We start from the raw sequence: 25,965 nt of genomic DNA on the forward strand, positions 1-25,965 counted from the left end.
AAAATATTACCATGTGTTCTCTTCCACCCTGTTTGCAGGGTTGGCATGCAACTTCTGGCTCTTTCCCAAAGTCAAAATGAGCATGAAAGTAAATGATTTGAATCGATTCAGGACACTGAGGCAGCCACAACAGTGCAACTAAAGGCAGTCACAAGAGGAGTCCAGAGCTGCTCCAGAAAGTGGCAACAATTATGGGATGAGTGTGTTCAAAGTGAGGGGAAACATTTTGAGGGGGATTCATGGTAAGATGTCTTTTGCTGTAATGAATTGTTTTAAAAAAAATTACAATATTCACTCTATTTTTCAATCATACCTCATCTGTTGAATCTGTACCATTTGTTACTATGGTATTTTTAAAGCTTTCTATAAGGCTCTTTTCCTCTGGATTTAATATACATTCTGTACATTAGAGCTAATCAGTAATCAGAGACTTCTTAAAATATCATTGATGAAGAAAATTTTAATGCCTTAAGGGCATTTGAATAAAAAATATTTTAAGAGTTAGAGATACAGCTCAGTTGTAGAACATTTTTCCCAGAGTGGTAGAGCATTTGCTCAGTGTGCTTGAAGCCTTGGATTTTATCCTAGCACCAAAAACAAACTTTGTTGGACATAATAAAAACATATATTAAAAAATAATCTTATTACCAAGTAAATCTTTTAGCATATGGCCAGTTCCTGGTTTCTTCCCCCTTTCCCAGTCCTGTTACTTAGGAAACATTAAAGATAACAGGAGAAAGAGGATCAGAGGTGACCCACAACAATGGCAAAAGTAAATATATTGAAATGAAAGTAACGAAGGGACTTAAATGTCGAGGTGCTGTCATGCACAGCAGCAGCTTGGTCCTGAGAACAGGATGGTTTGCTCTTGTGCAATGGCACTGCGGATGTCACAGAAGACTGAATCAAACCTTACCCTCTTCATCAGAAACATCAAGAACCTCAGTCATCGTCTCGGGAACATTTAGCTTGTGTTTCTCCGTGACAGTCTGGAAAGACAAAATCATTAACGCTCAATTAAAAACAAAATCAAGGGCCGGGGATTTAGCTCAGGGGTTCCACCGACTGCCTTGCAAGTGCAAAGACCTGAGTTTGATCCCCAGTACCAAAAAATAAATAAAAATTAAAAACAAAGTCAAACAAAAGATTGAAAGGGTCACATGGTGGCTGTATCAATAGAAGCAGCAAACTCCCAGGCCCAACCAGCCTGTCTTAGCCTCACGCACGTTCAGAAACTTTCCCTCTCATGAAAACTCATTTGTTTCTCCTGGAGATAAATGATCCTTGACTCAAATGAAGTTATACAAGAAGAGGACCATTACCTTGAGTTCCCATTCGAAAAATATATTCTTTAGCAATGGCATTGATAATAGTCACATTGAGAAAGCAGATTAATGTTTTCAAGCCTTCCCTAAGATGAACTAAGTGATTTTTCCAGAAAAGCTTTAAAAAGCAGCAATGAATATATACAATTTATTAAAAGCAAAGCCACTGAGGGGCCGGGGATTTAGCTCAGTGTTTTCGCCACCTGCCCCGCAAGCTCAAGGACCTGAGTTCGATCCCCGGTACTGAAAAAAAAAAAAAAAAAAGCAAAGCCATTGGAAAAGAAGCTGTAATCAATATGAGCCACATAAATCACATGGACAGAAAATGCAACATCTCTCTACTTGGGTTAGACAGCCAATGGGAGGAAATCGATTGCCTTTATCCATTGCCTTCATTCCTGATGTGCAGCATAAGGTTAGGAGACCAGGGTTTTGCAGTGTCTGGTCTGGTACCTGGTTCAAATTCTAGCTTCATTACACATCAGCTATGAGGACTTACCTAACTTACCAACTTAGCGAGAACTTATCTCAAAATTAAAAATTTTAAAAGTGGGATGGGATGTAGCTCAGTGTAGAGGCTAAAGTCTCGATCCCTAGTATCACAGAGAAAAAAAAAAGTAATACTTCATAAAATAGTTTTGAAGATTAATGAAATAGTATACTCCAATAACAGTATTGGCATATGCTAGCAATCCATAAGTATGACCTGGCATAGCTTATTTTATTGTAATTCCAAAGTCAAATTCATCTTAAACATGAGAGACCTCTGCACTTTTTATTCACTCGTCCACTCATGGAAACATGGTGAGGGCCCACTTCATGCCAGTCATGCTGATCTCCAGATACCGCTATGAGTTTTTAAAAAGAAGAAATAAGCCAGACACAGAAAGACAAACACTACATCACCTCATTAATATACAGAAGCCAAAAAAGTCCAATTCATAGATGAGAGAATGGTGGACACCAGGGGCTGAGTGGGCCGAGGAGGACTGAGGAGATGGTACTCAGAGGTTACAGAAGTTCACTGAGGCAGGAGGGTCAAGCTCAAGAGACCACTGTGCCACGTGGTTACTGTAACAGTAATAAACTGCTGAAAGCAGTCTCTCAGTGTTCTCACCACACACATGTACACACACACGGAGTGCGTGAGGGGTGGATGTATTACATTAATTAGTGTGATTTGGTCATTCCACAATGTACATGCATATCAAAACACTCACAATACCTAATGTGCAGGGGGCTGTAATATTGATTATGCCAAAGCAGGTGCAGAGTTAACCCCCAAATCAGCTTGTTTTGATAAGTGAGTCTGCCTGAAGCCTTGGTCAGAGTAACTCACACCCAAATCACATTCCCAGAATTAAATTCTTTAGACTAGAAGGACAATGTTCTAATTACAACCATATATTTTTGTCTATTCTGTTCCTAATGTGAGGAACAGCTTTGTCTTGTCCTTTATGAGCCTGGTTTACATCAGTTTCCATAGAAACTGTACATGGCTCACCTTTACCCCAGATGATGGTCAGTGCCTGGGACTGGCCAGCACCTTTGTGGGTTGCACGGGCACTGGTCGTCCTGAAACCCCATTTTCTCTCTTAGTTCTGTCTCTTAGTGAATTTTTTCTCAGGCCTGCTTTGTATACTGGGCAGGGGATTGGAACCTAACTGCAGGGGTCTTCAGTATAACACATATGGAGGATTTTTGCCAATTTCAATTAAAAAAAAACACATGTAAAAAATAAAAGGATAAACATCCAAATCTCAAGAGTTTAAATATATATCACTGAAAGACTACTGAGTCTCAAATTCATGTTTCTGTATTGAAAATATATTAAGTACATCATTTGGCAGTTATGGGGACTTTAAAATCTTCAACTAAAGAACTAAAGTACAATAAAGAAGCGGTTTAGATTTGTAAGCTTTGCTACATGGGCACTGAAGACTTGCTTGAAAGGCTATCGTGCCCCTTCCGCCAATTCTTTCCTTTCTAAAGCAGTACAGAACTTTGAGTATACTTACAAAAGGAAATTCAAGTCAGGATCAAATTAAACACCATAGTTATGAATATATACATGTATAATATGTGAGTGTTGAGATATCTAAATGATAATGGGATATTGCATTTGCCCTTTGGTTGCTTTGCATTTTCTTCAATACAAAGCTAAATAAAGGAGACCTCTGTGACACAGCAAAGAGAGACAGTAGGAGGTCCTATCTCTCACTCCATGCTACACCTACGTGGGATGGTTTGTATCCCCACAGACAGGTCACGCTCTAGAATGCCTCAGAGTTGTTCCACATATTCTTTCTCTAACCTCATTTTCTCTCTAGCCTCATGTTAGCAGCATCAGCCTTGGAGAAACATCACTTGACCACTCCCTCTGCCCCAGTGAGCTCATCTAACTCTGTTCATCTGCTGCTCTACACTCCTAGAGCTTCACACACAACACTGTGTGCCTCACCTATATGTCTGCCTGCTGCACAGGCGCAAGAGTCATTTCAGGCAATGAACCTGAAACTCAACACATGCTTCTCAAATATAGACTGGAAAGCTAGTGACACAAAATTAAGCAAAAAATACATTTAAAACCCATGAAATGACTAAATAGATTTTCTTGGGTGGCATCTTAATTAAAAGACAAGGAAAAGGGCCAGGGATTTAGCTCAGTGGCACCACGCCTGCCTTGCAAGCTCAAGGTCCTGAATTTGATCTCTGGCACTGAAAAAAAAAAAGACAAGGAAGAAGCTGAGGATGTGAAGAAAGTCTTACGGTATCCAGATGAAGTTAAGACAGAAGCCCAGGGTAACAAAATTCAGCTCGTCTGTGTATTTCTTGTGACAATAATTTCAGTGTTGTATTCATGGAAACCAAACTAAATGCCGCACAATCTAAAGATCTGGAGAAGACTAAGTGGTAGATAAATATTTGTTGAATGAATTAACTTAAAAAGACCACTATAAGCTGGGTGTGATAGCCCAAGTCTGTAATCCCAGCACTTTAGGAGGCTGAGGCAGGAGGATTGCCAGTTCAATCCAAGCTTGGGTAACTTAGTGACTTAGTGAGAACCTATCTCAGAATACAAAATAAAAAAGGAGTAAAAGGCTAGAAATGCAGCTCAGTGTAAAGGCCTAGGTTCAATTATCAGTACTGAAAAAGAAAAATTATTAAAATATACCATTTGATTATATTTGAATATTGTAAATTTAACTCTATATGTTTAACATAGACAAATTACAACTTATGTTCTACATCAATGATACTCAAATCTAGCTACATATTAATATTATTAGAGGAATTTAAAAAAAATACTGTTGTTCGGGTCCCATCACAGACCAATTGAATCATGAGCCCCAAGGACAGAGTCTGTCTATAGGTATTTTTGTTTAGTTTTGTTTTTTGTTTTTTCCAACAGGGTCTCACTATGTAGTACAGGCTCTCTTGGAAACTTTATAAATGAGTATCTAAAGGTACATAAAATGACTCAGAAATGTGAATACCTGTCTACTGTACTGGATTCCATGAGAAAGTCTACTTTCTTGCACAGATATTCCAGAGTGTTTGCCCCTAACACTTAATATTTAACCAAGAGGATGGTGCTGCATTTGAAAACCACTGATTAAGATAATTCTTAAACCACTGCCTGGCAGCCTCAGTGTCTATTTTCAGATGCTGATGATAAGAATATATAAATATATGGTCTTGAACTTACAAGAGTGGAAATAACTAATTTGCTTTAGTTTGGTCATTGAAGGCTATCAAATTATTATAAGCAGGATGGAAAGTGACACACAGTGGTCATCTTGGTCATGGATATTTTCCAGTCTCAATACTCAAATACCCTTGATATGCAATGCAGTAAATACAGCAGGCATTTGCACACAATATGGTACCTCTATAACCTTTAGAGGCCATCGGTAAATTATTTGTTTAATGGGTGACAAAAAAAATCTTCCCTCTCATGAGTAACGTAATAAGACAAATATATATATTTTCTTTTTAAACAAAGTATCCTTTGAAAGCTTGATTACTGAAACATAAATATGATTTTATGCATCTGCATCTGAACAACACATGGAAAACACACAGCTATAATTAAACAATTACGTGCATCTCCTTCTGCTACGGAATCTGAGATACTATGGTCAAAATTAGAAATGACCTTCAAAGTTTAAATGAATATTATACTATGCACAAGTTTAACAGGATTTGGTTAAATTTGACAATGAATGGGTTTTTATAATTTATCACAGTAGGGGGAAAAATGTAAAAAATAAATCATGAGTCCATAACATAATATTTTATAAATGGTGAGTAATATCTGGGATGAAAAAGTGTGCTTAACTGACCTGCACTTAACAAATCCCCCTCTAATGCACCACTTTCTTCATACCACATGTCCACCAAGCCACATGGCATGGTGAGTGGCCTTGGCCAGTGTGTCACTTGCTGATGCCCACACCATGGGCTCCCACCTCAGGAGTTACAATCTAAGCTGGTTTTTGTTTGCAAACATATGCATACCAATCATACATGTTAAAGTAACTTTCATAATTAAATCAAATACTATGTGAATATTTCTTCTATAAAAATGTAAGTATATACTCTAGAAAGTCTGTCTGAAGAAGAGTCACCAAAAATAGTTGCTACCCCAAATTAGGTGTGGATGAGACACTTATAACAGGTTGGACAAAAATATGTCAAAAGTTTAAAAAGGGGGCCGAGGATTTAGCTCATTGGTTTTGCCGCACAAGGACCCGAGTTCCATCCCAGGTACCAAAAAAAAAAAAACACAGCTTAAAAAGGTTCTGAACTCAGAATAATGTCTCTCTAAGAAAGCACATAGGATGTATAAATGTTATATAGATTAAATTATAGATTTCTATATACACTATATAAATATGATCTATATATATGTGCATTATAGTACTATATGTATTCTTGATGTGGTTTGTATAAGAATAACAATTTAGCTATCTAGTTTGGACCTATACTATATTACATTATATGGCTCAAAGTGTCAGATGACATTAATTTGTTGCATTGCCATTTTTATGATTCCCTCTGTAACAGACACATTATCAGATAAGATTTAGGACTTAGACTATTTATCCTTTCTTAATGGCTTGTAATAAATTTCCCAATGTTTAAATGACAATATCATTTATATCTAATATTTATATTTTAGTAATTTATTACATCATTTATACTGCACTTACTTTGGGGGGGGGGGTTGTTTTGTTTTTTGGCAGCAGGGATCGAACTCGGGACCTTGCGCTCGTGAGGCAGGCGCCGGAACCACTGAGCTAAATCCCCAGCCCTATACTGCACTTACTAATGACTATATGCAACATAAAACATGAAGACTGTATACAAGTAATGAAAATAGTTGATGACAGCTGATCAATAATAGAGGGTGTGTTGTCTCTAGTAGCTTTTCAAACTGCCTGAGTAGACTGGCCAGAAGTGTGTCCCTGCCATCTGACATCCATTCTGGCAAACATAGCACAACTGTTTCCTCAGCAGAATGCCAAACTATCTCATCCTCCCTGCTGCGCCTCTCAGAGTGAAGTTAGAAAAGTAAAGGTTAAAGAAACAAGCAAGGATTCAAAAATGTCTTAGAAATGTCTGCAGCGGTAATGATTCCTTTACAAACTGCTGCCTTCCACTGCTTACTGCACAAAGCCTTATTCATACTTTGGGGTAAAGAACTCTGGAAAGAAGAAAAGCAAAGGGAACTTTCTTTGATCGTCAGAACTCACATGGCTGCTCAAAGAGGACAGCATAGGAACCCAGCGGATGTAAAAACAGCACATCGTGTGTGTGGCTCTAACTCAACTATTACTCTTAACAGCAATAACATCAACTTTCATTTCACTAATATTACCTAATTATGAAGTTGCCTCATGCTACGCGCTGTCACAAGTCAATAGTTCCAAACTGTTTTTGGTGAATCTGTAGAATTTAGAAAATTGTATTGAATATGATACTCCTACAAAAGCCAATAAAAGGCAGTTTTACTGGGGATTTTTGTTGAAAATGAAGTAAAAATAGTTCTTTCACAGAACTTCTGTGAAGACACTTTTCAACACAACCATGATCAGTAGTTAGGACAATAGTAAGGAACACAGGCTTTGGAATCCAACAACCTAAATTTCAATTCAAGCTCAGCTCTCCACGGCTGGAATATTCTTAATACTAATTGTTAATTAGTATTTTAATATCATAACAATACGTTATGTGAGAAAGAAATTATGTGGGAAAAATTATTAAAAATTTCTTCCTAAAGAAAGGAAGTATGATGCAAGAAGAGTCCCATAATAGACAAAACCAAATTCCCACTTCCTGTCATTATCCTCAAATTTCATTTCAGAAGATAATCAACTCATAACTCTATCAGAAGCTGATTCAGAGAAGCTAAAGATACAGAAGAACAATATCAAACTATGGGACCATTAAATGTACCCACCTGGGTAAAGGGGGGACTTATTTAATTAATATGGACAATGATCCTTATTATCTTAGCTAAAAGCACAAATGCCGTTGTGTTTTGCTTTATTTTGTTTTGTTTTTGGTACCGGGGATGGAACTCGGATCCTGGTGCTTGTGCAGCAGGCAGCGAAACCACTGAGCTAAATGCCCGGCCCTATGCCATTGTGTTTTATGTTATATTTGTTTGCTCACCTTGTTTTTTGTTGTTGTCTTTTTAAAACAATGCTGTGCTACAGAGTATGGAGAATAACAGTTACCAGGAAATTAAAATGAAATAAAACTCAAAGAATGCAAAAAAGGAGCTATCACATCTCCCTAGAGCTAAAGGCAGAGAAGAAATGACCCCTCTATGCACATCCGAGAGTTTGCTTAGAGACAGTAATTAGAATATTTAGAGACAAACTCCAGAAAGCTAATTACTCTTCTTTTAAAATACAGATCTTTTATGTTTAAAGCTATTATCTCTAAGTAACAGTTATAAACCTGAGCACTCTCTGAAACTGAATACGTAAATTCTATAGTGTTGATGTAAAGAAAGAACTTATACTCTTGCAAAGTATAAATCTCATTCTCTCTGGCTACATTGTAAGTCATGTTTTAAACTCTGATGACCCTTCTGCACACAGCATAGAGCCCAGCACATATTTTACATCAATTAATAATGAAGAAATAAATTAATTAAAAAATAGAAAAGCAAGTTCAAGATAGGGAAAGAAATGCATGCTTGTCATCTAGTGGTACATTGTCAAAAATATACATACATGATTCCCAGAGTGTGGCAAAAGTAATAAAGATGACCCCCTCCAAAAAAAAAAAAGCAGAATTCTAACAACAGATATGTTTAGCCAATCTTGTCATTTATTTGTGATGCACACCTTGTTCTAAAGGTACTAAATGAAGTGGTATACACGTATAGGTCCTGAAAATGAAGATCTTCCTCCTATGATAAATCAAGGCCAGGGACATAGCTCAGCGGCACAGTGCCTGCCTAGCAAGCTCAAGGCCCTGAGTTTGATTCCCCGCACACACACAAACACACACACACACACACACACACACACACACAAAATCATATAGCAAGAAAAAGCAATGAAGATTCAGTCATATAGAAAGAATTTTGAATGTCTTCACCACAAAGAAATGCTAGATGTTTGAGAAGCTAGATATGTTTACCCCGACTTGAACATTACACAATGGGTATTAAAACATCACAAGGCACCCTAATAAATATGGACAACTTTTATGTGTCAATTAACAAAATTAAATAAAACAGAATTTTAACATAAAAGAAAAGATTCAGCTACATATAATGACCCATAAATATGGTGCTAGGCAGTGGAAAGACTGTTTTTCCTCTATATAATTTATTACAGCTATGCTATAAATCATTAAAAATGATTTATACTGGCTACAAGTTTTAAGATTCCACTTGAGAAAGCAAACAGTTCTATTCTCTCTCATCTCAGTTCAGCCTGTATCTTGGAGTTCATTAATAAATCATAGTTCACTCTATTTAAAACTGCACATTAAACCAGCTATATTCCATCTACCTCAATGGATGTCAATGGGAACTTGCTGTCAGCAGTGAGAACACAATTCCCTTCTCTCCCTCCCATGTATCAAAAAAACCAAGTGTTCCCAAATTCCTGGGGCATTTACTAGAACCCTCTTCAGAATTTGTTTATGCTTTTATTATCTCTATAGAACCTCTGTTTTCCTTGTGTTCTAATTTTCTACTTTACAAAGATTAAGAGTTGTTCTTAGAGTCCTTGCTTAAGGAGTTAATAAGCAAACAAATGCAAATGCAATAGCATTTCCAATTTCTGCTAGGAGCCTCCAGGCAGCTTGTGAATGGTGAAGGAACATTAGGAGTCCACTCTGCAGGGTCTTCACCCTTCCTGAGATTCTCTAGCAAAGGCCAACGAGCACCACTGTTCTCCTAAAAGGACTCAGTAGTTGTATTAAGACAGTGAAAACAAACAGGGAAATTTAAATATATAGTCCTTCATGATGCAGGCAGTTTACTTAGTAAGCACGGGCAACTTTCTTTGTAAGTAAAAAATAATAATCAGAAAGAAGACAAGCGAGGCTGGATGAGTTGATCTCGCTGGGAGTGGCTTGATCCAGCGTTCACAGCATGGGCCAGGAGCCGCAGGTCCCTGCAGAGGTGGGAGTGTGCACCCCTGTAGTCAGCTGTGGGTGTCACAGCCAGGAAAAAGTCACAGAAAAAGATGCTGAACCTTGTAATACTGTGTGCACACATTTTACCTGAAATTATGTTGACTGAAAGAACCCCCAACCCTGTTTTCTTTGTGTAAAGCGTTCAGCTCTGCACACTTCTGTATACACTCTACAACACATTTAGCCAAAGAAGTGCCATGTGAAGTGCTCTAAGCACAGCGAGTGGCAAAGATTATGGCTGGAAAACCACGGCAGCTGACCTGTCCCTGTACTCACCGTGGTGGTGGTGGTGACCTCTTCAGTCACGACCTTCAGCGTGTCGACCACGGAGATGTAGCCCAGACGCTTTGCGATGGCCAAGGCGGTGTTACCATTCTGACGGGAGAGTGAAAGAGGGCAGAATGAGGAATGAGGGAGGACGGCGATGTGGGCCAATAAGATCACCCAAGGCTCTGCATGAGCCAGCATTTCCTTCCAAAACAAGGCACAGCTTAGGAAAATCACTAGTTTTTACCATTACATCTAAATCTGTCTTTGTAACTTCTTTAGACTATAGCCCAGGTCACCATGGTAACACAACAAGCTTGAGTCTGCCTGCTCTTTTTAATAAGAAGCACTTGATGTTTAACCCTAAAGTTGTCAAACATCTACAAATATAGTCCTGAGATTAGGAAAGCAGCCGCCGAATGGAAGATGGAGGCACCAAAAGCTCTGGGGAGCCCCAGGTACACTTACTCCTCACCAGAGGTCGGGCCATCTTCTGCAGGTGAGAGGTTACCCCTGAGCACACAGCGACATATTTAGCTCCAGCTGTGTGGGAGCTCAGGCTGCAGCACAGTAACACAAGCCAGCAATTCAGGCCGCTTGAGATCCTGGTTTGTTTAACTGGACCGCTTCGTTTACATTTCAATTGCTTCACATCCCAAGGAGCTTTGTCTAATCCAGCAACTCAGAAATGCTGCTCCCTTAAGAAAGCAGGGAGGGAGGTGCAATTCCTGCTCACATCTGAGAGCCAGCTGTATATGTTCCGGCCACCCAAGCCCAGGGCTCTGCTCTCGTGAGAGCCAACTGAGCGAGGCCAACTGGTATCCCTCCTGGGGGAAGCACTCTCAGGAAGCCACACGGACTTCTGGGAAGGCTTTTCCAGAAATTGGGGGCTTTCCAGGGTCTGGAAGCTTATTTAACCTGCACATATGAGAACTTAGTTCAGACAAGAAGCCACCCAGGCCAGAGAGAGGAAGGACAGAGCACAGTGAGGGACCGGGGTACGCGTGCATCTGGCTTACTGCAGTGGTGGCGTTGGGCTTGGCTCCATGCTGCAGCAGGATGTTGATGATGTGCGTGTGGCCCTGCTGGGCAGCCTGGTGCAAAGGCGTGTAGCCATTCTGGGGTTGGAGGTGGCAGTGATTTGCAGGGGGAGAGGAAAATGAGGTTAGCCTTCAGTTTTCACTTCCTGGTCTTATTTGCAACAAAACCATCAACGATGCTTTGTTCATTTGGAGCCCAGTTTTCCCAGCAACCCATTTCTTAGCAGCAAACCCTCCCTCACACCTTCTGCTCTCCTAAACAAAGTAGAGACTAGCTTATGAAACAAGGAGATAAAAAGCCTCTCTGAACATAACTATTATTATCTTGTAAGCAATTAGCATTAAAAATGGGTATGCAGAGAGGGGATTTAAAATGGAAAAGGACATTATCTCTGGTTTCTTCCATAGTTAGGAAGTAAAGAGTAAACTTGTTTTTAAAAGAAGGCTGAAGAAGGTCACACAAACTCTTGCTTGCTTATCCTCCTTTCCTGGCAATTAATTTTTGGGTTTGCTTTACAGTCTCTGAATCAATGAAAATAAATCCTTAAATAAAGCCTTAAATTCATTTCCAGGAAAGGCTTTGGGTATAGAAGGACACATCCATGCATTTGGAGAAAAAATGTTACAGAAGTAAGCGGCCCATTCTCAGTAAAAATATGCCTTTAAAGGGGTCAGGGATTTAGCTCAGTGGTTTCGCTGCCTGCTGCGCAAGCACAAGGACCCAAGTTCGATCCCCAGTGCCCAAAAAAAAAAAAAAAAAAATGTCTTTAAAAACTAGTTTTTAACCTTCTGGTCTGAATTTCCACACAGATAAAAGCCCTGTAGTCTATGATTTCCGAGGAATCATTGGCAAGGTTAGTGAGGCCAGTCTTGCTAAGAACTGCAGGGGTTGGTTAGGTATAATATAAGATGTTGAGTATTAGCATTCATTTAAAAGTCATACTGGAATCCTTGGAGGTAAAACAAAACAGCAATAACAGCCATTACTGTGCCAGTTGCTGGGCCCTGAAGTTGTTTTCTCTTCTAGTCTTCATTAGCACCCTGAAATGAGGGTGCCTACTGCATCATAGATACTTCATAAAGAATGGCTAACAGGGTAATGAACAAATAATTGAATAAATGAATGTTGTTCTCCCCATTTCAGAGATGACAAAATTGAAAATAGCAACTAAGTAATTTCTCCACTATCATTCGAGGTTCAGGTCCTGTGTAGATTATGACAACAAGTGTGCCTCAAAACTGCTTTTATAATCTACTTGCCTCACTCCGGATAAAAATTAATCTATAATTTTCAGACACAGCTGTGGTAGGCTTTACAATCTGATGGTCCATTCATACCCCATGTTATTCAGAGTAAATCTATACACCATCATCTAGATATACGGATGTATATATCCCTTTTAGCCAGTGTCCTTGTGGATTCATGATCACATGCATATTTTCTTTTTTTTTTCTGGTACCAAGGATTGAACTCAGGTCCTTGCGCTTGCGCAGCAGGCAGCGAAACCACTGAGCTAAATCCCTGGCCCACATGCATATTTTCTTATCCTGACATGAACCCATCATTTATATACTGGACAAGGGCACCACTTGCTTCTTCTCTGCATTCCCCATGGCCTCTCTGTCCCTGCGTGCAAGGGTCCTTCTGTCCAAGAGGCCCTAGTCTGGCACACCCTTCGCTCACTGTGGAAGGAGTCTAATGCCTGCTGTACCTCCCTACAATGGAATGAGCCCAGGAAATCTGGAAATATAATATATCAATCACAGAGGCTCTCAGAAGCCTACAGTTATTACAGAGACACAAATCAGGAAGAATCCATGGACATTTGTGAAGCATAAAGTAAGTGATATTTCTTTTCCCCAAAATTCTTCCTTTCTATTGTGATAACCAAATTTCATTCATGTCTTCAGTATCACCCAAGTTAATTCATTTAACAAGTGTTTACTAACCACATGCTATGTGCTAAATAACTTAGTACATAAATTAACATTATGTATGATAAATTAATACATATAAGTACAGATGGATATTGATTACCTATAAGTACATAAATAACCTGTATATAAATTAACAGTCTTGCTCCTAGTAGTCACAGTCTATGGAGCCCCTAGTGGACTCTGTGGCCAGGAAAATGTCTCCCAGGTCTGGTGAGTGAGGCCATTTGCCAGGAAAGTTGGAGCAACTCAAAAACTTTTACATGAACATTGGACTGAACCCTAACCCACTCCTGCAGGTCCATCTGGATAGGAACTCCAGACCCTACTCATCCACAATTGTTAGCAGTTCCCAAAGCTCCTACTCCCCTGTTTTTGTAGTTGTAAAACAGAAATCAATAAGATATCAAGTTTGATCAAGGATCAAATAAATCACCCATGAAAATACTTTTTACTTTAAAAATTATACAAAAATGCCACCAAACATTTGGTTGTCCCTTCATTAGAGAGCTCCATAATCTGTGCAGTGTATTTGGGGGGGGGGGGGTACTGGGGATCGAACTCAGGACCTTGTGCTTGAGAGGCAGGCAGTGGAACCACTGAGCTAAATCGCCAGCCCCTGTGCAGTGTATTTTATAATCAAAATTTCCTTTTATACACTGTAGTTCAAAACTTCTTCAAAAGTTAATTCACCAAGTCTGGTTTGCCTCATGCCAATGTGACAGGGTTTCATTCTAGTTTTAAGCAACCAATAACTCCATATGTTTCTAAATCTTTTATACCAAGTTATGAGTCACTGAGGAGTAAAGGCAACACGAACATTTGTATTTTCTTTTTTTTTTCAGTACCGGGGATTGAACTCAGGACCTTGCGCTTGCGAGGCAGGTGCCAGGACCACTGAGCTAAACCCCCAGCCCTCGCAATTTCTTTTTTTTATTGCAGTACTGGGGTTTGAACTGAGGGCCTTTGAAACTGAGTTCCATTCCCATCTCTTTTCTATTTTTTATTTTGAGACAAGATCTCCCTAAGTGGTGAAATTGCCCAGGCTGGGCTCAAACTTGTGGTCCTCCTGCCTCAGCCTCCCAGAATGCTGGGATTACAGGTGTGCACCACCACACCCGCTTCATATCTATGCATTTTCTTTTTTTTTCTTATGGCAAAGTAGCATTTATTGAATATGAATTGAAACATATCACCAAGTTCAGTCTAAACAAGTGATGGAAAACTTAAAACATACTAAACCCCTCAATCACTAGGAACATTATTTCCAGTTTGGATATAAAGAGGGCGTCTTCAAGAAAATTTAAATATTCCCTTAAACAGTCTATTAAATAAATACTAATTAGAAACATACAATATGCTTATGGGCACTAAGTATTAAATACTCTAAGAAGGTGAGGAAGAATTTCTTTTTTTTTTCTCCAAATCCTTCATTTAATGCCAGGTAGTATTTCAACTCAAACACACACTGTATACATACTGCAGAGAAAGGGCCCCAAGGACATGTGAATCATGCATGATGCAGTAGGTGCAAACCTTGGCCCAACCCAAAGCAGAATTCAGTCCAGGGCCTGGAAGAAGGATGGCATGTTCTTTCCCCTCCCTGTTTCTCTCCACAATATCTATGCATTTTCAAAGGAATGAAACAATCATGTAGTAACTATAGTTGCACGTGAAATGTCAGGAAGAAAATGTAATTCCTTCCCCAGGGATATCCCTCTATATGAAAAAATTCTGAAGGGCTTATTAAATGTTTTCCTTTGGGGGTCTGTATCTATCAACTCCCCTGAGTACGTGGTTCCAAATATGACAGTAAAAGCTACACAGTTCACCAACAAAACAAAACAAAAATGCTACTTTTCTCTCCATCAAATGTCCTTGGATATCCAGGGAGGCCACTGGCACTGTGTAGACAACAATATCTGTATATTAACCATCTCAATATAACCATTTCAACAATCAAATGCTTAATAAAAATACAGTAAACATTTCAAGTGCTGCTAAGTCCTACTGCATGGTCCTTTGTACCTCTCTGGAGAATATCTGCATTCCAACAAAAATGTCTTTCCAGGAATGCTCACCTATAGCTGGCTCAGCAAAACTGATGCTAGGAGATGAAGTCTGAGAAATCATCTGAGACCTTTTAAATAAGTATCAAAGTAAAATTTCATGAAAACTCGAAAACTGCTCAGAAACTAGGCAGCAGCTCTTTTTGCTAGGGTAAGATTAAGAATTTGAATCTTAAATGTTACAGTATTATTTACAATTTACAAGATAAGTTTCTTTCAATTTAGCTTGTGAGTATGCTTATTTGTAGAGATAATTTTGTTACTACTTCTAGGAGGTTATAAAAATGTTGACTTATGAAACTTTTATAGATTTCTAATTAGTAGCATCCTGAGTGATGGCTTTGGAAACTTCTGAATGTGCTCACCCACCACCTGCCTTGAGCCCACATAGCTGCCATTAGCAATTTCTAATCTGGGAAGTTAAAAAGCAATATGCAAATATTTATTTGGATCAAAGAACCTGGAGCAGCTATAACATCACTATGTTATGAATAACAACAGCAGTTATAGCATGGATTTCTTCTACAATTTGAGTGCACTGAATTGCAGGGGTCATGCGCTGACCTGATTTGGTAAACGGGACCCCTAAAGTGCCTCTGAGAAAAGCTGCTGTGATGGAAGGAGCTCTGTGCTGTGGTGTGAACTTGCAGCGCAGGCCTTCCTCATGTCTGCTCCACTGAGCATGGACGCGTAACGCTCCCAAAGTGACACAGTTTGCTAAAAATGGAAGGTATGCAGGCTAGACTGCCTGATTGGGACGGGGACGAGGCCAAAGCCCAGAAACAAGGTAAAGGAAATCTGCCCAAGCATCCATTGTTCTAGTGGGCCTCTATTATATTCTGCAGCAACTTGTTAAACCAATGTCAGCTACTTTATTATAGAAGCCCTTTTGAAGCTAACCGACCTGGCTATCAAAGGTCATTGAATGAAAAGTCTCAAACAATTATAAAATTACACGGCCTCTTCCAAATCACTTTAAAAGAACTTAAAAAATAATTGTAGCTATGGTAGCTGATGAAGTGTTCAGATGGCTGAACCTATTTGCTTACAGAAAGAAAAAACGAATCCAAGTATTTTACCTTGGTTTTTGCATTAACATTGGCTCCCTGCTTCAGCAGAAAGTTGACCATTTTCACATTTCCATAGTGACAGGCCACAATTAAAGGAGTGTAACCAAGCTGTAAATAACAAATACATCATAAAATAATGAAGCAGAAGCATTACTACTTTAGTGGGTAATAATCAAAGGGGAAGAGGGATTAGGTAGGATTTCAATTATTGTAGGAAGGGTGGAAATTCAGTTTGCTTATATAAAAATTATTTAGCAGATTATATATGTATACTGTGGATACAAATAAGCAGACCCCTGACCATATGAGACTTTACATCAGCAAAGGAGATCAGAAATGTGTGTGACTGTACTTGAAAAGAGATTCACATACAATATGATTTGAAAACAGAGAAGGGGACAGACTCCAAGGAGGATGAAGAAGAGACACAGGAAAAGTATAGCTAACGTGGGCTTAAAGGAGGAGTAGAATTTAGTGGCACAGAGAGGGAAAAGCCATGGCAAGACCAAGAGCATGGAGTTGAGCAAGCTCAGAAGGACGCCAGCAAATCATCTGGACCAATGAAAGGGAAGGGTGTGCTAATCCTGTAAAACTGGTCTTTTGGAAAGGATCTTGACACCACGTTCTGCATTTGGATTTGATTCCAGCAAAAACAGGGTACAATAAATTTGTGAGACTCTGGAATGGCTTTTGGGGAGGGTGGACCTGACATGGGCTGATCTGAATGAGGCCCACTGGGATTCATCCAGGATCGTCACAGCATTGACAGTGACCAGCTTTACCTTCGTATGCGCATCCTGGTCAGCCCCGTGCTTGGTGAGAATATCAGCAACACTGACTTTATCTTCTTGGGCTGCAAGGTGTAAGGATGTGAGTCCACTCTAGAGAGACAATGAACGTAAGGAGTTCACTTGAAGAGGAAAACACACTGCGTTTGGCAGCACCTATTACCATGTCTTGAAAAAACTCCTGGAAAACTCGGAGCCTTTCCTTCCCCAGGAATCACATCTGTTCATATCTGAGACAAACTCCCTAAATTAATATGACTTTTCATGCAAGACTAATTTTCTAAGTCAACCAACACCCTCAGAAAATTGTGTTTTCAATTTTCTATATTGGGTATTTAAATAACTCAGCTCATAAGCCTCCAGATAACATTCACTTCAAAACTAGCTGGGCCTCCTGCTGCATCTATTTATTTACTTAAATAATCGATCAACCAAATACTACTGTTACTTCACAACCACAACAATAATCTACATCTTTGTCAATAAAATTTCATATCAATGTTAAAAATGCACAGAATTACAACAAATTAGTTCAGAATAACTTTCGAGCAGAGAGGATACTCTTATTTTTTTGATTGTTCATCTAGATGCTAAATTATAAAAAGTAACCCTAACATTTATAAAGTACCATAAACTGGCTAGACTTTTTGTTTAAAAAAAAAAAAGTCTGGTATATACACATCAGGTAATTATTTTTGTTTATTAGACTATGCAAATAAAATGCAGTTATGAATTAATAAATCAGTGTGGAGGTTCCTCAAAAACCTAGGCTTAGAAGTCCCATTTGACCCAGCTATTCCCCTGCTGGGTATCTTCCCAAAAGAATTAAAAGAATCATACCACAGCAATATATGTGCACCCATGTTTATAGCGGCACAATTTGCAATAGCTAAAACTTGGAAACAGCCCAAGCGCCCATCAACTGGTGACTAGGATATGGAAGATGTGTTTTTTTAAAATATAAAATGGAATACTACTCAGCCATAAAGAATGATAAACTACAGACATTTATAGCTAAATGGATATACATTGGGGACATACTCAAGTGAAATAAATAGGACACACATGCAAATACCAAACAGTTTCTCTGGTGTGAGAAACTGAAAGTGTAAATGAGGATGAAAATGTATAGTAAATAATGTGAAATAGGAAGAAAGGGTTCAAAGGGGAAATGGAAGTAGGGAGAGGGAGTAGGGGAAAGGAAAGAAGGGAAAGAAAAAAATATGAAAAAAGAAGGAAAAAACAGAAACAAAGCTTTTTGTAAATAGGGAAGGGTGGAGCGGAGGAATGGGGGAAAGAGCAATGGGGAAAAACAAAAACCAAGATCTATCATGTACAGGTACAAATTCCCAACCATGAATGTGATCATAATGTATACCTAAAATGTACCAATAAACTTAATGAAAAAAAAAACCCAAACAGCTGGTGCAGCACGCATGCCATAGGTTTGCCACCACTGCCTTATAAGAACAGAAAGTGACCTGAGCTAACTCGTTCAGTGTGACGATGGGATGCCCTTTGGCACGTCTGAAGGGGCAAGAAGAGCCTCATCAAATGTTGAGCAGATGCTGGTGCCAGGATCCTGGACATCCCACCCTCCAAAACCACGAGCCAAATAAATTTCTATTGTTTATAAACTTCCCCATCTCAGGTATTTTGTTACTGGAACAAAAAGTGGACTAGGACATTGTACTTTTTAAAAGGATCTACTGAGTTTTGATACAAGCAGATCAGTGTATGAAGGTAAGGGATGCACAGGGATGAAAACCCAGCCCACAACTGAGGCGCTCAGGACAATCCCCCTGTGTCACAGCTCTTCCTACGGAAGACATTACACATACTACCTACAAATGCTGTTAGGGTCGGTCCATGTACACTCACTACTTCACAAACACCAATAAACGCAATGGTCAAAAAACAAAGTATTTGTCTGCTTTCAGAAAATTCTAGGAAGCTTAATTTTCACTAAACCCAAACCACCTGTTACACAGAACACCATGATTCAAATAACAAACTAACTTCTAAACACAGGTTCTAAGTTTTAGTTTCTCAGCATTTACCTCCAGTAGAATATAACAGATAGACGGGTATATGTAATTAGATACACAAATAGAATGCAAATAGATGAATAGATACACACTTGTAAAAATCAAAGTATTTTTAGATTTGAATAATTTCTCCCTTATACCCATGACTATATTCTACTGAGTACTCCCTTACCACCACCAATAACTCTGGCATTCAGTTGGGCTGGAGGATAATTTGGGTGATACATGCAGGCCTATCTGATTCATCTTTGAACAAAACCCCAGATCAAACCGTTATCTCTCTCCTTCCCTCCCTAAACCCCTTCTCTTGAATTTGGAATTAGGGACAGCAGAAACTAAAGCAGCCTGGGCTAGCTGTTTAAACTATAGTGATGTTGACTCTTGGGAGACACAGGGTAGCCTCTTCAGAGGTTAGCACCAAGAACCTGAGGAAACACATCTACAGAAAGAGGTCAGTGAAAGTGACTTACAGAGAAAAGATGAAAAAACATTGCTGTGGAGTTAGAGTCTGAGAGAGTGACTCCCTTATTTCTCATGGTTTTCCAGTCCCTCACGAGGCTTGCTTCCCTGCCTGGCTTGGGGTCTACAATACATCCCTGTGTCCTTGTTTTCATTTTTGCTCCAAATTATCTTAGATTAGTTTCTGTTTGCATCCATCCAAAAGTGTCTAGTGGAAGCAAGGAGGAAGAATGGAGTACCTTGGTTGACATGTGGATGTTGGCTCCCTTGTCCAGCAGCAAGGTGACCATGTCCATGTGCCCCTCTTGTGAGGCCAGGTGAAGTGGAGTTACGCCTTGCCTTGTCACAATGTTGGTCTCAGCTCCATAGCTGAGCAGTGTGGATGCGATGTGCATCTGGTTCTTCTTGGCAGCAATATGGAGAGGAGTGTAACCGTTCTGGAATGAAGCAAGGACTCGTAGATAAGGAGAAAGGAATGTTAACAAGTTCCCTAATGTTTCTCTAAAGGAAATAAGAATATGCAATAAACAAAGCTGGTGGTTAATCTAAACTCTTACCCCTCCCAAGGTGCCATCCAACCACCCCTAATCTTTCCAGCCTACGCCCCCACTTTACTGTAAGAGAGATACAGGCACAAAATCTCCTTATATTATTGGTCCTCTCCTGAAGATAAGAGGCAGGTTCCTTTTTTAAATAACCATCTTTAAGGATGTGATTGTAGATTTCATCTCTCTCTCTCTTTAGTTTTCTCTTTTGCAAGCTAAATTGCCCATTCCTTCTACTATTCCTTTTAGAAGCAGCATCTCTAGACCTCGTTCCACTAACGATGACCTGGTTCAACCGGACTATAGTTTGTCAATACTACTCTTGAATTGTGGTACCCAGAATTGAACACTAAACTTCAGAAATGGTTTTAATCACATAGAATAAAATGGTATTATATTTGTGAACTTGTCACAGCACCCTTCCTAATATGCTTCAGACTGAGCGAGTATTACTTAGTTACTGGGCAGTGAATCAAGTGAAGAACAGAAAGGTAAGCCTAACATGATACTTGCCTTTAAAGGGTTGCGGAGATGGAAAAGATATTAAAGAACAAAATAGCTTTATATTAATCCAGCAGTCTACTTAAATCTGGACTCACCCCTTACCAAAAGTGGGAAAGTGTGGCCCCTGGCTTTACGGGGGAGTCTGTCCAGTGGGTCAAAGTAACTCATTCTTCACTTACAAGATCCAAACTGCAAACCCAACATCTAGTTAAAAACCAAAAACACTGGGACAAGTGTCAGGCTGGAATATATATTCTTTTCTCTCCTTTTATCAAACCTGGGAGAATATTGCACGAGAAAATGTATGAGAGAAATTAAAAACAGTGGGTTTATCATTAACGTGACACATTGAAGGGAGAGACAACAGAATGATCAAGTGTTGTGTGTGTGTGTGTGTGTGTGTGTGTAAAAGACTGAGGTAAGAGGTATTATTAGGCCATATTTCCTTAAGTCTAACTGAAAAGTGTGCCAAAAAATAAAAAAATAAATTTTGAGAATCTAAATGCCTTTTTATGCCATCATCAAATTGTGATCTTCAAATGGTCTTCCATTTACGTAATCTACTCCCATTTCTCCAAGTGAAAATTAGCATCTCTCATTTTTCACCACTAATACTTCCCTTTAAGCAGCTGCAGTGAACCCAGCAGCACTCCCTGGAAGCCTGTTCAGAGGCAGACCACAAGTTCCAGGTCCCCCAACTGTTGAGAATACTACTCTTGGATTCCTGGGCTCTTGAATAAGACATAGATTTTTGTGGCTCATCTAATTTTCAGCATCTCCTTTTTGCTCCAATGAGGTTCTTCAGTCCCAGCTTCCCCCATTCCTGCAGCACATGCTCTACCAAGGTGGGCACAGGGTCAGGGCATTTGTGAAGACTTCTGTGGAGAATGGCAGGGACATTTTAACACCACCAGAGATCATCAAAGAGGGGTTGATTTTGACAGTGAAAGAGGTTTGATGAATAGATAAACAACCTGCAATATCTGAAGAGCCCTCTATTCTACAAACTGTAAAAAACTTGAGAACCAAATGAAAATTCCCCTCACACACCCAAGTAAGACCAATTTAAGGCTCTAGACTTGGACAGAAAGAAGCAAAGAGCAGTCAAAGGACTGTTTGTTGGGGGGCAGGGAAATTGTAATGAATAGAAAGGGATATATGTAGAGTTATATGTATCTGTGCAAGCAAAGTTATATATGTTTATAATATTTTGTTATATCTAACATGTTTCTACATTAAAATAATGGTATTATACAGAATTTACTTTGACACTGTATCTTATTTGATCATTATGTACAATATGCAAATTTAATTAGGCATGTGAGTTTATATGGACATATTTATATAATGGAAGTAGAATAAATGTAATGACTAGGAGTGTTGGCTCTAAAATCACTCTGCCTGAGATCAAATTCTAGCTCTAATACTTGGTATTCCTGAAACTTTGAGCAAATTAACTTATTTAAATCTCACTTTCTTATCTGAAAAATGGAGATCATTATAATACAAATATCACAAGACTATTACAGGATTCGATAATAGCATACTACATGGAAAGTTCTAGGCACCATGTTTGTTACCTAAAGGCTAGTTATATTATTTCATCTAATATAGCATGAATATTTGTCCATGGCAAAAAAATTTTAAGTATATTATCAAAATATATTTGCAAAACGAGACATGATGTAATGATGACATTATGTATTATATGACATGTGGCTATTTTTTCAGTATAACAAAGAGGCAACACAAATGGCAAGAAACACCTGGTCCATAAGGTGAGACTTTAGTTGAAGCTGTTTAGGGAGCTGGTGCTGGATAAATACCAAAACCACACTGTTAGTCTAGAGATGTAAAAGGATCCATGCTACAATGAACACAGGTGAAACACTTTAAAGGACAAAGAAACCAGAGTCTTTCATATAGCACAATGAAAAGTTTGAAGTCTCTGAAGGAATGAGTGTGTAAAAGGGTATGTTTACCATTACATCCTGTCTTAGGGGAAAGAAGAACGTGTAACACCTTTACTATGTTTTGTTTCTCAGCATCCTGAGTCAGTATCTAAGACACTGAATACTGGCCATGTGATTCCTCTTTGCTGGCTTATGGACATATCCCCTAAATATCTGCTATTTCTAAAATTGTAAAAGGTTTTGAGCAAGCAACTGGTAGAAATAAAAAGGATGCCAATACCCAAAACTATTATGAACGACTGTTGGTAGCTGCAGTTACACCACCATATGTTTAAGAAACCATTCCCATGTGTTTGCAGACTTCAGCTACACCTATGCCTGCACATCCTTCCTGGGTCCTCACCTTGGCAGTGGCGTGAGGGGAAGCACCCTTCTCCAGTAACAGCAGCGCCACCTTCTGGTTGTCATAGTGAGCAGCAACATGGAGCGGGGTAAGGCCATTCTGTAAAGGGTGTGTTTCAGTTTCAGCATTAATAAATTACCTTTAGCTGCCCTGAAGCTACCAGGATGCATGGCAACTGTGCCGATTTAGTTTGTGTTAATTAATTAATGTAGTCAATAGAAAAGAAAGAGTCAAAATAAATGCACAATAATATTCATGGTAGAAATACAACTCAAATTGAAAATGAGCTTACAATAGGCAAAGTGCATCTTGATGGTCACAACAAAGAAAGGTGTAGGATGCTATGTAACAAACACTACATCGACATCACAGAGATTACTCTTAAAAGAGAGAAGTCATGGGCCCTGCCGTGACAAGAACATACATTTAGGGCACAGCTCAAAATTCTTTCTGAATACATGTATACGTGGAAAACCATAAACAGTTATCTCCACCATGTCTAAGTGGCAGTTTCATTGCATTTACTCATATGAGAAAAACATTTTCATAGATCTCTGGACATATCCACTCCACTAGCTCCATAAATAAAATTAAAACATGCTACTAAAAACCTTACCTTCCCTGCAGAGTCTGCGGCAGCGCGGCGTTGCAAGAGAAGTTTTGCCACATCCAGGCTTCCGTACTTGGCTGCTACATGCAGAGGGGTAAAACCCTTCTGAAAAAGTGAAGAAGAAAGGTAATATTTAGCATTTATTTTGCTCACTCCTAACAAAGTCTTTATTTGTTATCATATTAAATAACTTTGCCAACTTTTTCCATTTAAGAAAAATTCTGGTACCTTGAAATCTGTTAGCCATGAACAGAACAATGACAAAAAATGAGATTTAACATTCGAAAGTTTGGCTAATGGACTAGACAACAGAAATTTCATTTTAAGATCTTGGTTACTGAAATCTGACTGCATAGGTTTGGGATTTATAATAACCACTAGTGTCAGAAAACTGGCTCTGATCTGAGAGTGGAATAAAAAAGCCTCTTTTTTTTTTTTCTTGTTTCTAAAATTAATAAGATGGAGACAACAGCTGCTTTCTATTTCTTATACTTTTTATAACACCTTAACTTCAAATTTCTTTAAGTAAATTTTAGGATATATTGGGAGTCAGAGTAAAAAAAAAAGAATAATTATTTGTGATCCAGTTTACGTATTTTTTGCAGAAACAGCAAGATAAATGGGCTACAGAACAAATACGTTCACTATTAAAAAGCTCTTTGCATCCTGACTTTTGCCCTTTTTCCTGAAGACCAACACTGTCTAAAAAACCAACTCCTCTTGTGAAATGCAGTCCATGATGTCAAGCTGATTAACACCAGACTTTTAAACACACTAATGCTTTAGAGCTCTTTTACAAGACAGCTATCCTCCACGTTAATATATACATGCTCAGAATCCTGTGTGCCCGGACAATAGCCACACTCTGTAATTAGCAACGTGTTGTAAATACAAATAAGTCCTGGACTGAGATCCCGAGATCCATCCTTTTGGCCAGACATTTTAACCACATGCTCTTTTAGGGTGGGAGTGGGAGAAATCTAAACTGACCAGGATCCATAAAACACAGGCAACACATGGGTGTGTTGAGCTCTCTAACATATAGCTTCTCAGACCCTTTATGCCCTTCTCTGAACACTGAACACCTTCCAGGAACCAATGTTCCCCTTCCACGGTGTCAATTATTTTGAATGAAGATGACATTTTCTTTCTGCCTGTTTTTTTTCTTTTAAACATTTGGTACTAATAAGTTTTTGGAAGAGAGGGAATCTCCTAGCTTTTGCTGCCAAGTACAGGAAGGATTTCTTCCTCCTGGCATGAGTCCACATATTCCACAGTTGCTAGTAAAACTCTGCTTTCCACATTCAGTGCACACAGTGATTTGGGTGATGCTCGTGAGAGATGGAACAGAGTTCTTGGAGGCAAACCACGTGGGGAGGAAGGACAGATCAATTCCTCCTTAAAGTCCTACTAGAATAGTGAGCAGTCCTTCATCAGTCTGGAAGCTCTTGTTAGACAAAGCTGCATACTATAGCATCCCAGAGGCAGGGTTAGAAAGCATGTTTTGAGTCACAGCCCTTTTCCTCCATGTTTATCACATCCAGATGTCATCTATCCCTTGATATTTGTAACACTTAAGCAGCTTTGAGGATAGTGACGCACCTGCTGTTCAGCACCAGTCAGTTCTGTTAAAACACTGTTCCATAGTTTCCTCTATTTCAACACCCTAATGTACTAGGATTCAGTATATTTTTGAACACCAGAGCTATTTGGAAAACAAGGAACTAACTATACTCTATGTCCATATTTTTATAATCTTAATTTTATCTGTTTATAACTTCATCTGCTATGACAATCAAGTTTCTCTTGGGTTCTTACTACAATTGTTATATTTTTGTTGCTCAGTTATTGAATTTCTATTTTATTTCTCCTTTAAGGAATTACAGCAAACTCTTTCAATTTATCAGGTGTCAGAACCTGAATAATTAACCATTTCTTACATGTTTTTCAGTCATGGGCAACTGACTAAGCCCTAAGATCAGCTACTGGGTGGCTCCCACTTCTAAGAGCAGACACCACATCCCTGCCTCAGTTTACACCAGTAAACATTATCCTGCTTGGATGCAGTATTTACACCTATGTGTTATGAACAAATTTAAAGGATCTTCTAATTAATCTGAATCATCATTGAATTTGTGGAATTATTTTGAACTGTGAGAGAGGCCCTTGTTCTATCTAGAATTTCATTTGCTTCCTTTTCCTGTTCTTCTGTCCTAGTTCTATTCCTTTTGCTCCACTGAGCTGAGTGTGGTCACCTTTTATCTGAAGTCACCTCTAAATACTTAATTTTGAATAAAGTCTATCAAGAGGACAAAGTAT

General features: G+C 38.9%; 1 protein-coding gene across 44 annotated transcripts in view; it reads right to left on the reverse strand.

The window, feature by feature from the left end:
* The window catches only part of Ank2 (ankyrin 2), a 567,339-nt gene that overhangs the window by 75,710 nt on the left and 465,664 nt on the right, over positions 1 to 25,965 (reverse strand). For 39 of the 44 annotated variants that reach the window (XM_087198843.1, XM_087198849.1, XM_087198848.1 and 36 more), the window contains 8 exons: positions 23,653 to 23,751; positions 23,037 to 23,135; positions 19,911 to 20,108; positions 17,159 to 17,257; positions 16,386 to 16,484; positions 11,282 to 11,380; positions 10,272 to 10,370; positions 917 to 989 (listed from right to left, as the gene is read on the reverse strand). In XM_087198843.1, the coding sequence (XP_087054969.1) occupies positions 917 to 989; positions 10,272 to 10,370; positions 11,282 to 11,380; positions 16,386 to 16,484; positions 17,159 to 17,257; positions 19,911 to 20,108; positions 23,037 to 23,135; positions 23,653 to 23,751 (865 nt within the window). The remainder of the gene's footprint in view (positions 1 to 916; positions 990 to 10,271; positions 10,371 to 11,281; positions 11,381 to 16,385; positions 16,485 to 17,158; positions 17,258 to 19,910; positions 20,109 to 23,036; positions 23,136 to 23,652; positions 23,752 to 25,965) is intronic. The other 5 variants (XM_087198833.1, XM_087198839.1, XM_087198841.1 and 2 more) reach the window with 1 other exon arrangement.

This window comes from Heterocephalus glaber, unplaced genomic scaffold (genome assembly GCF_053883595.1).
Source record: "Heterocephalus glaber isolate CG9 unplaced genomic scaffold, H.glaber_assembly_v1.0 deba00001688, whole genome shotgun sequence".
NCBI lineage: Eukaryota > Metazoa > Chordata > Mammalia > Rodentia > Bathyergidae > Heterocephalus > Heterocephalus glaber.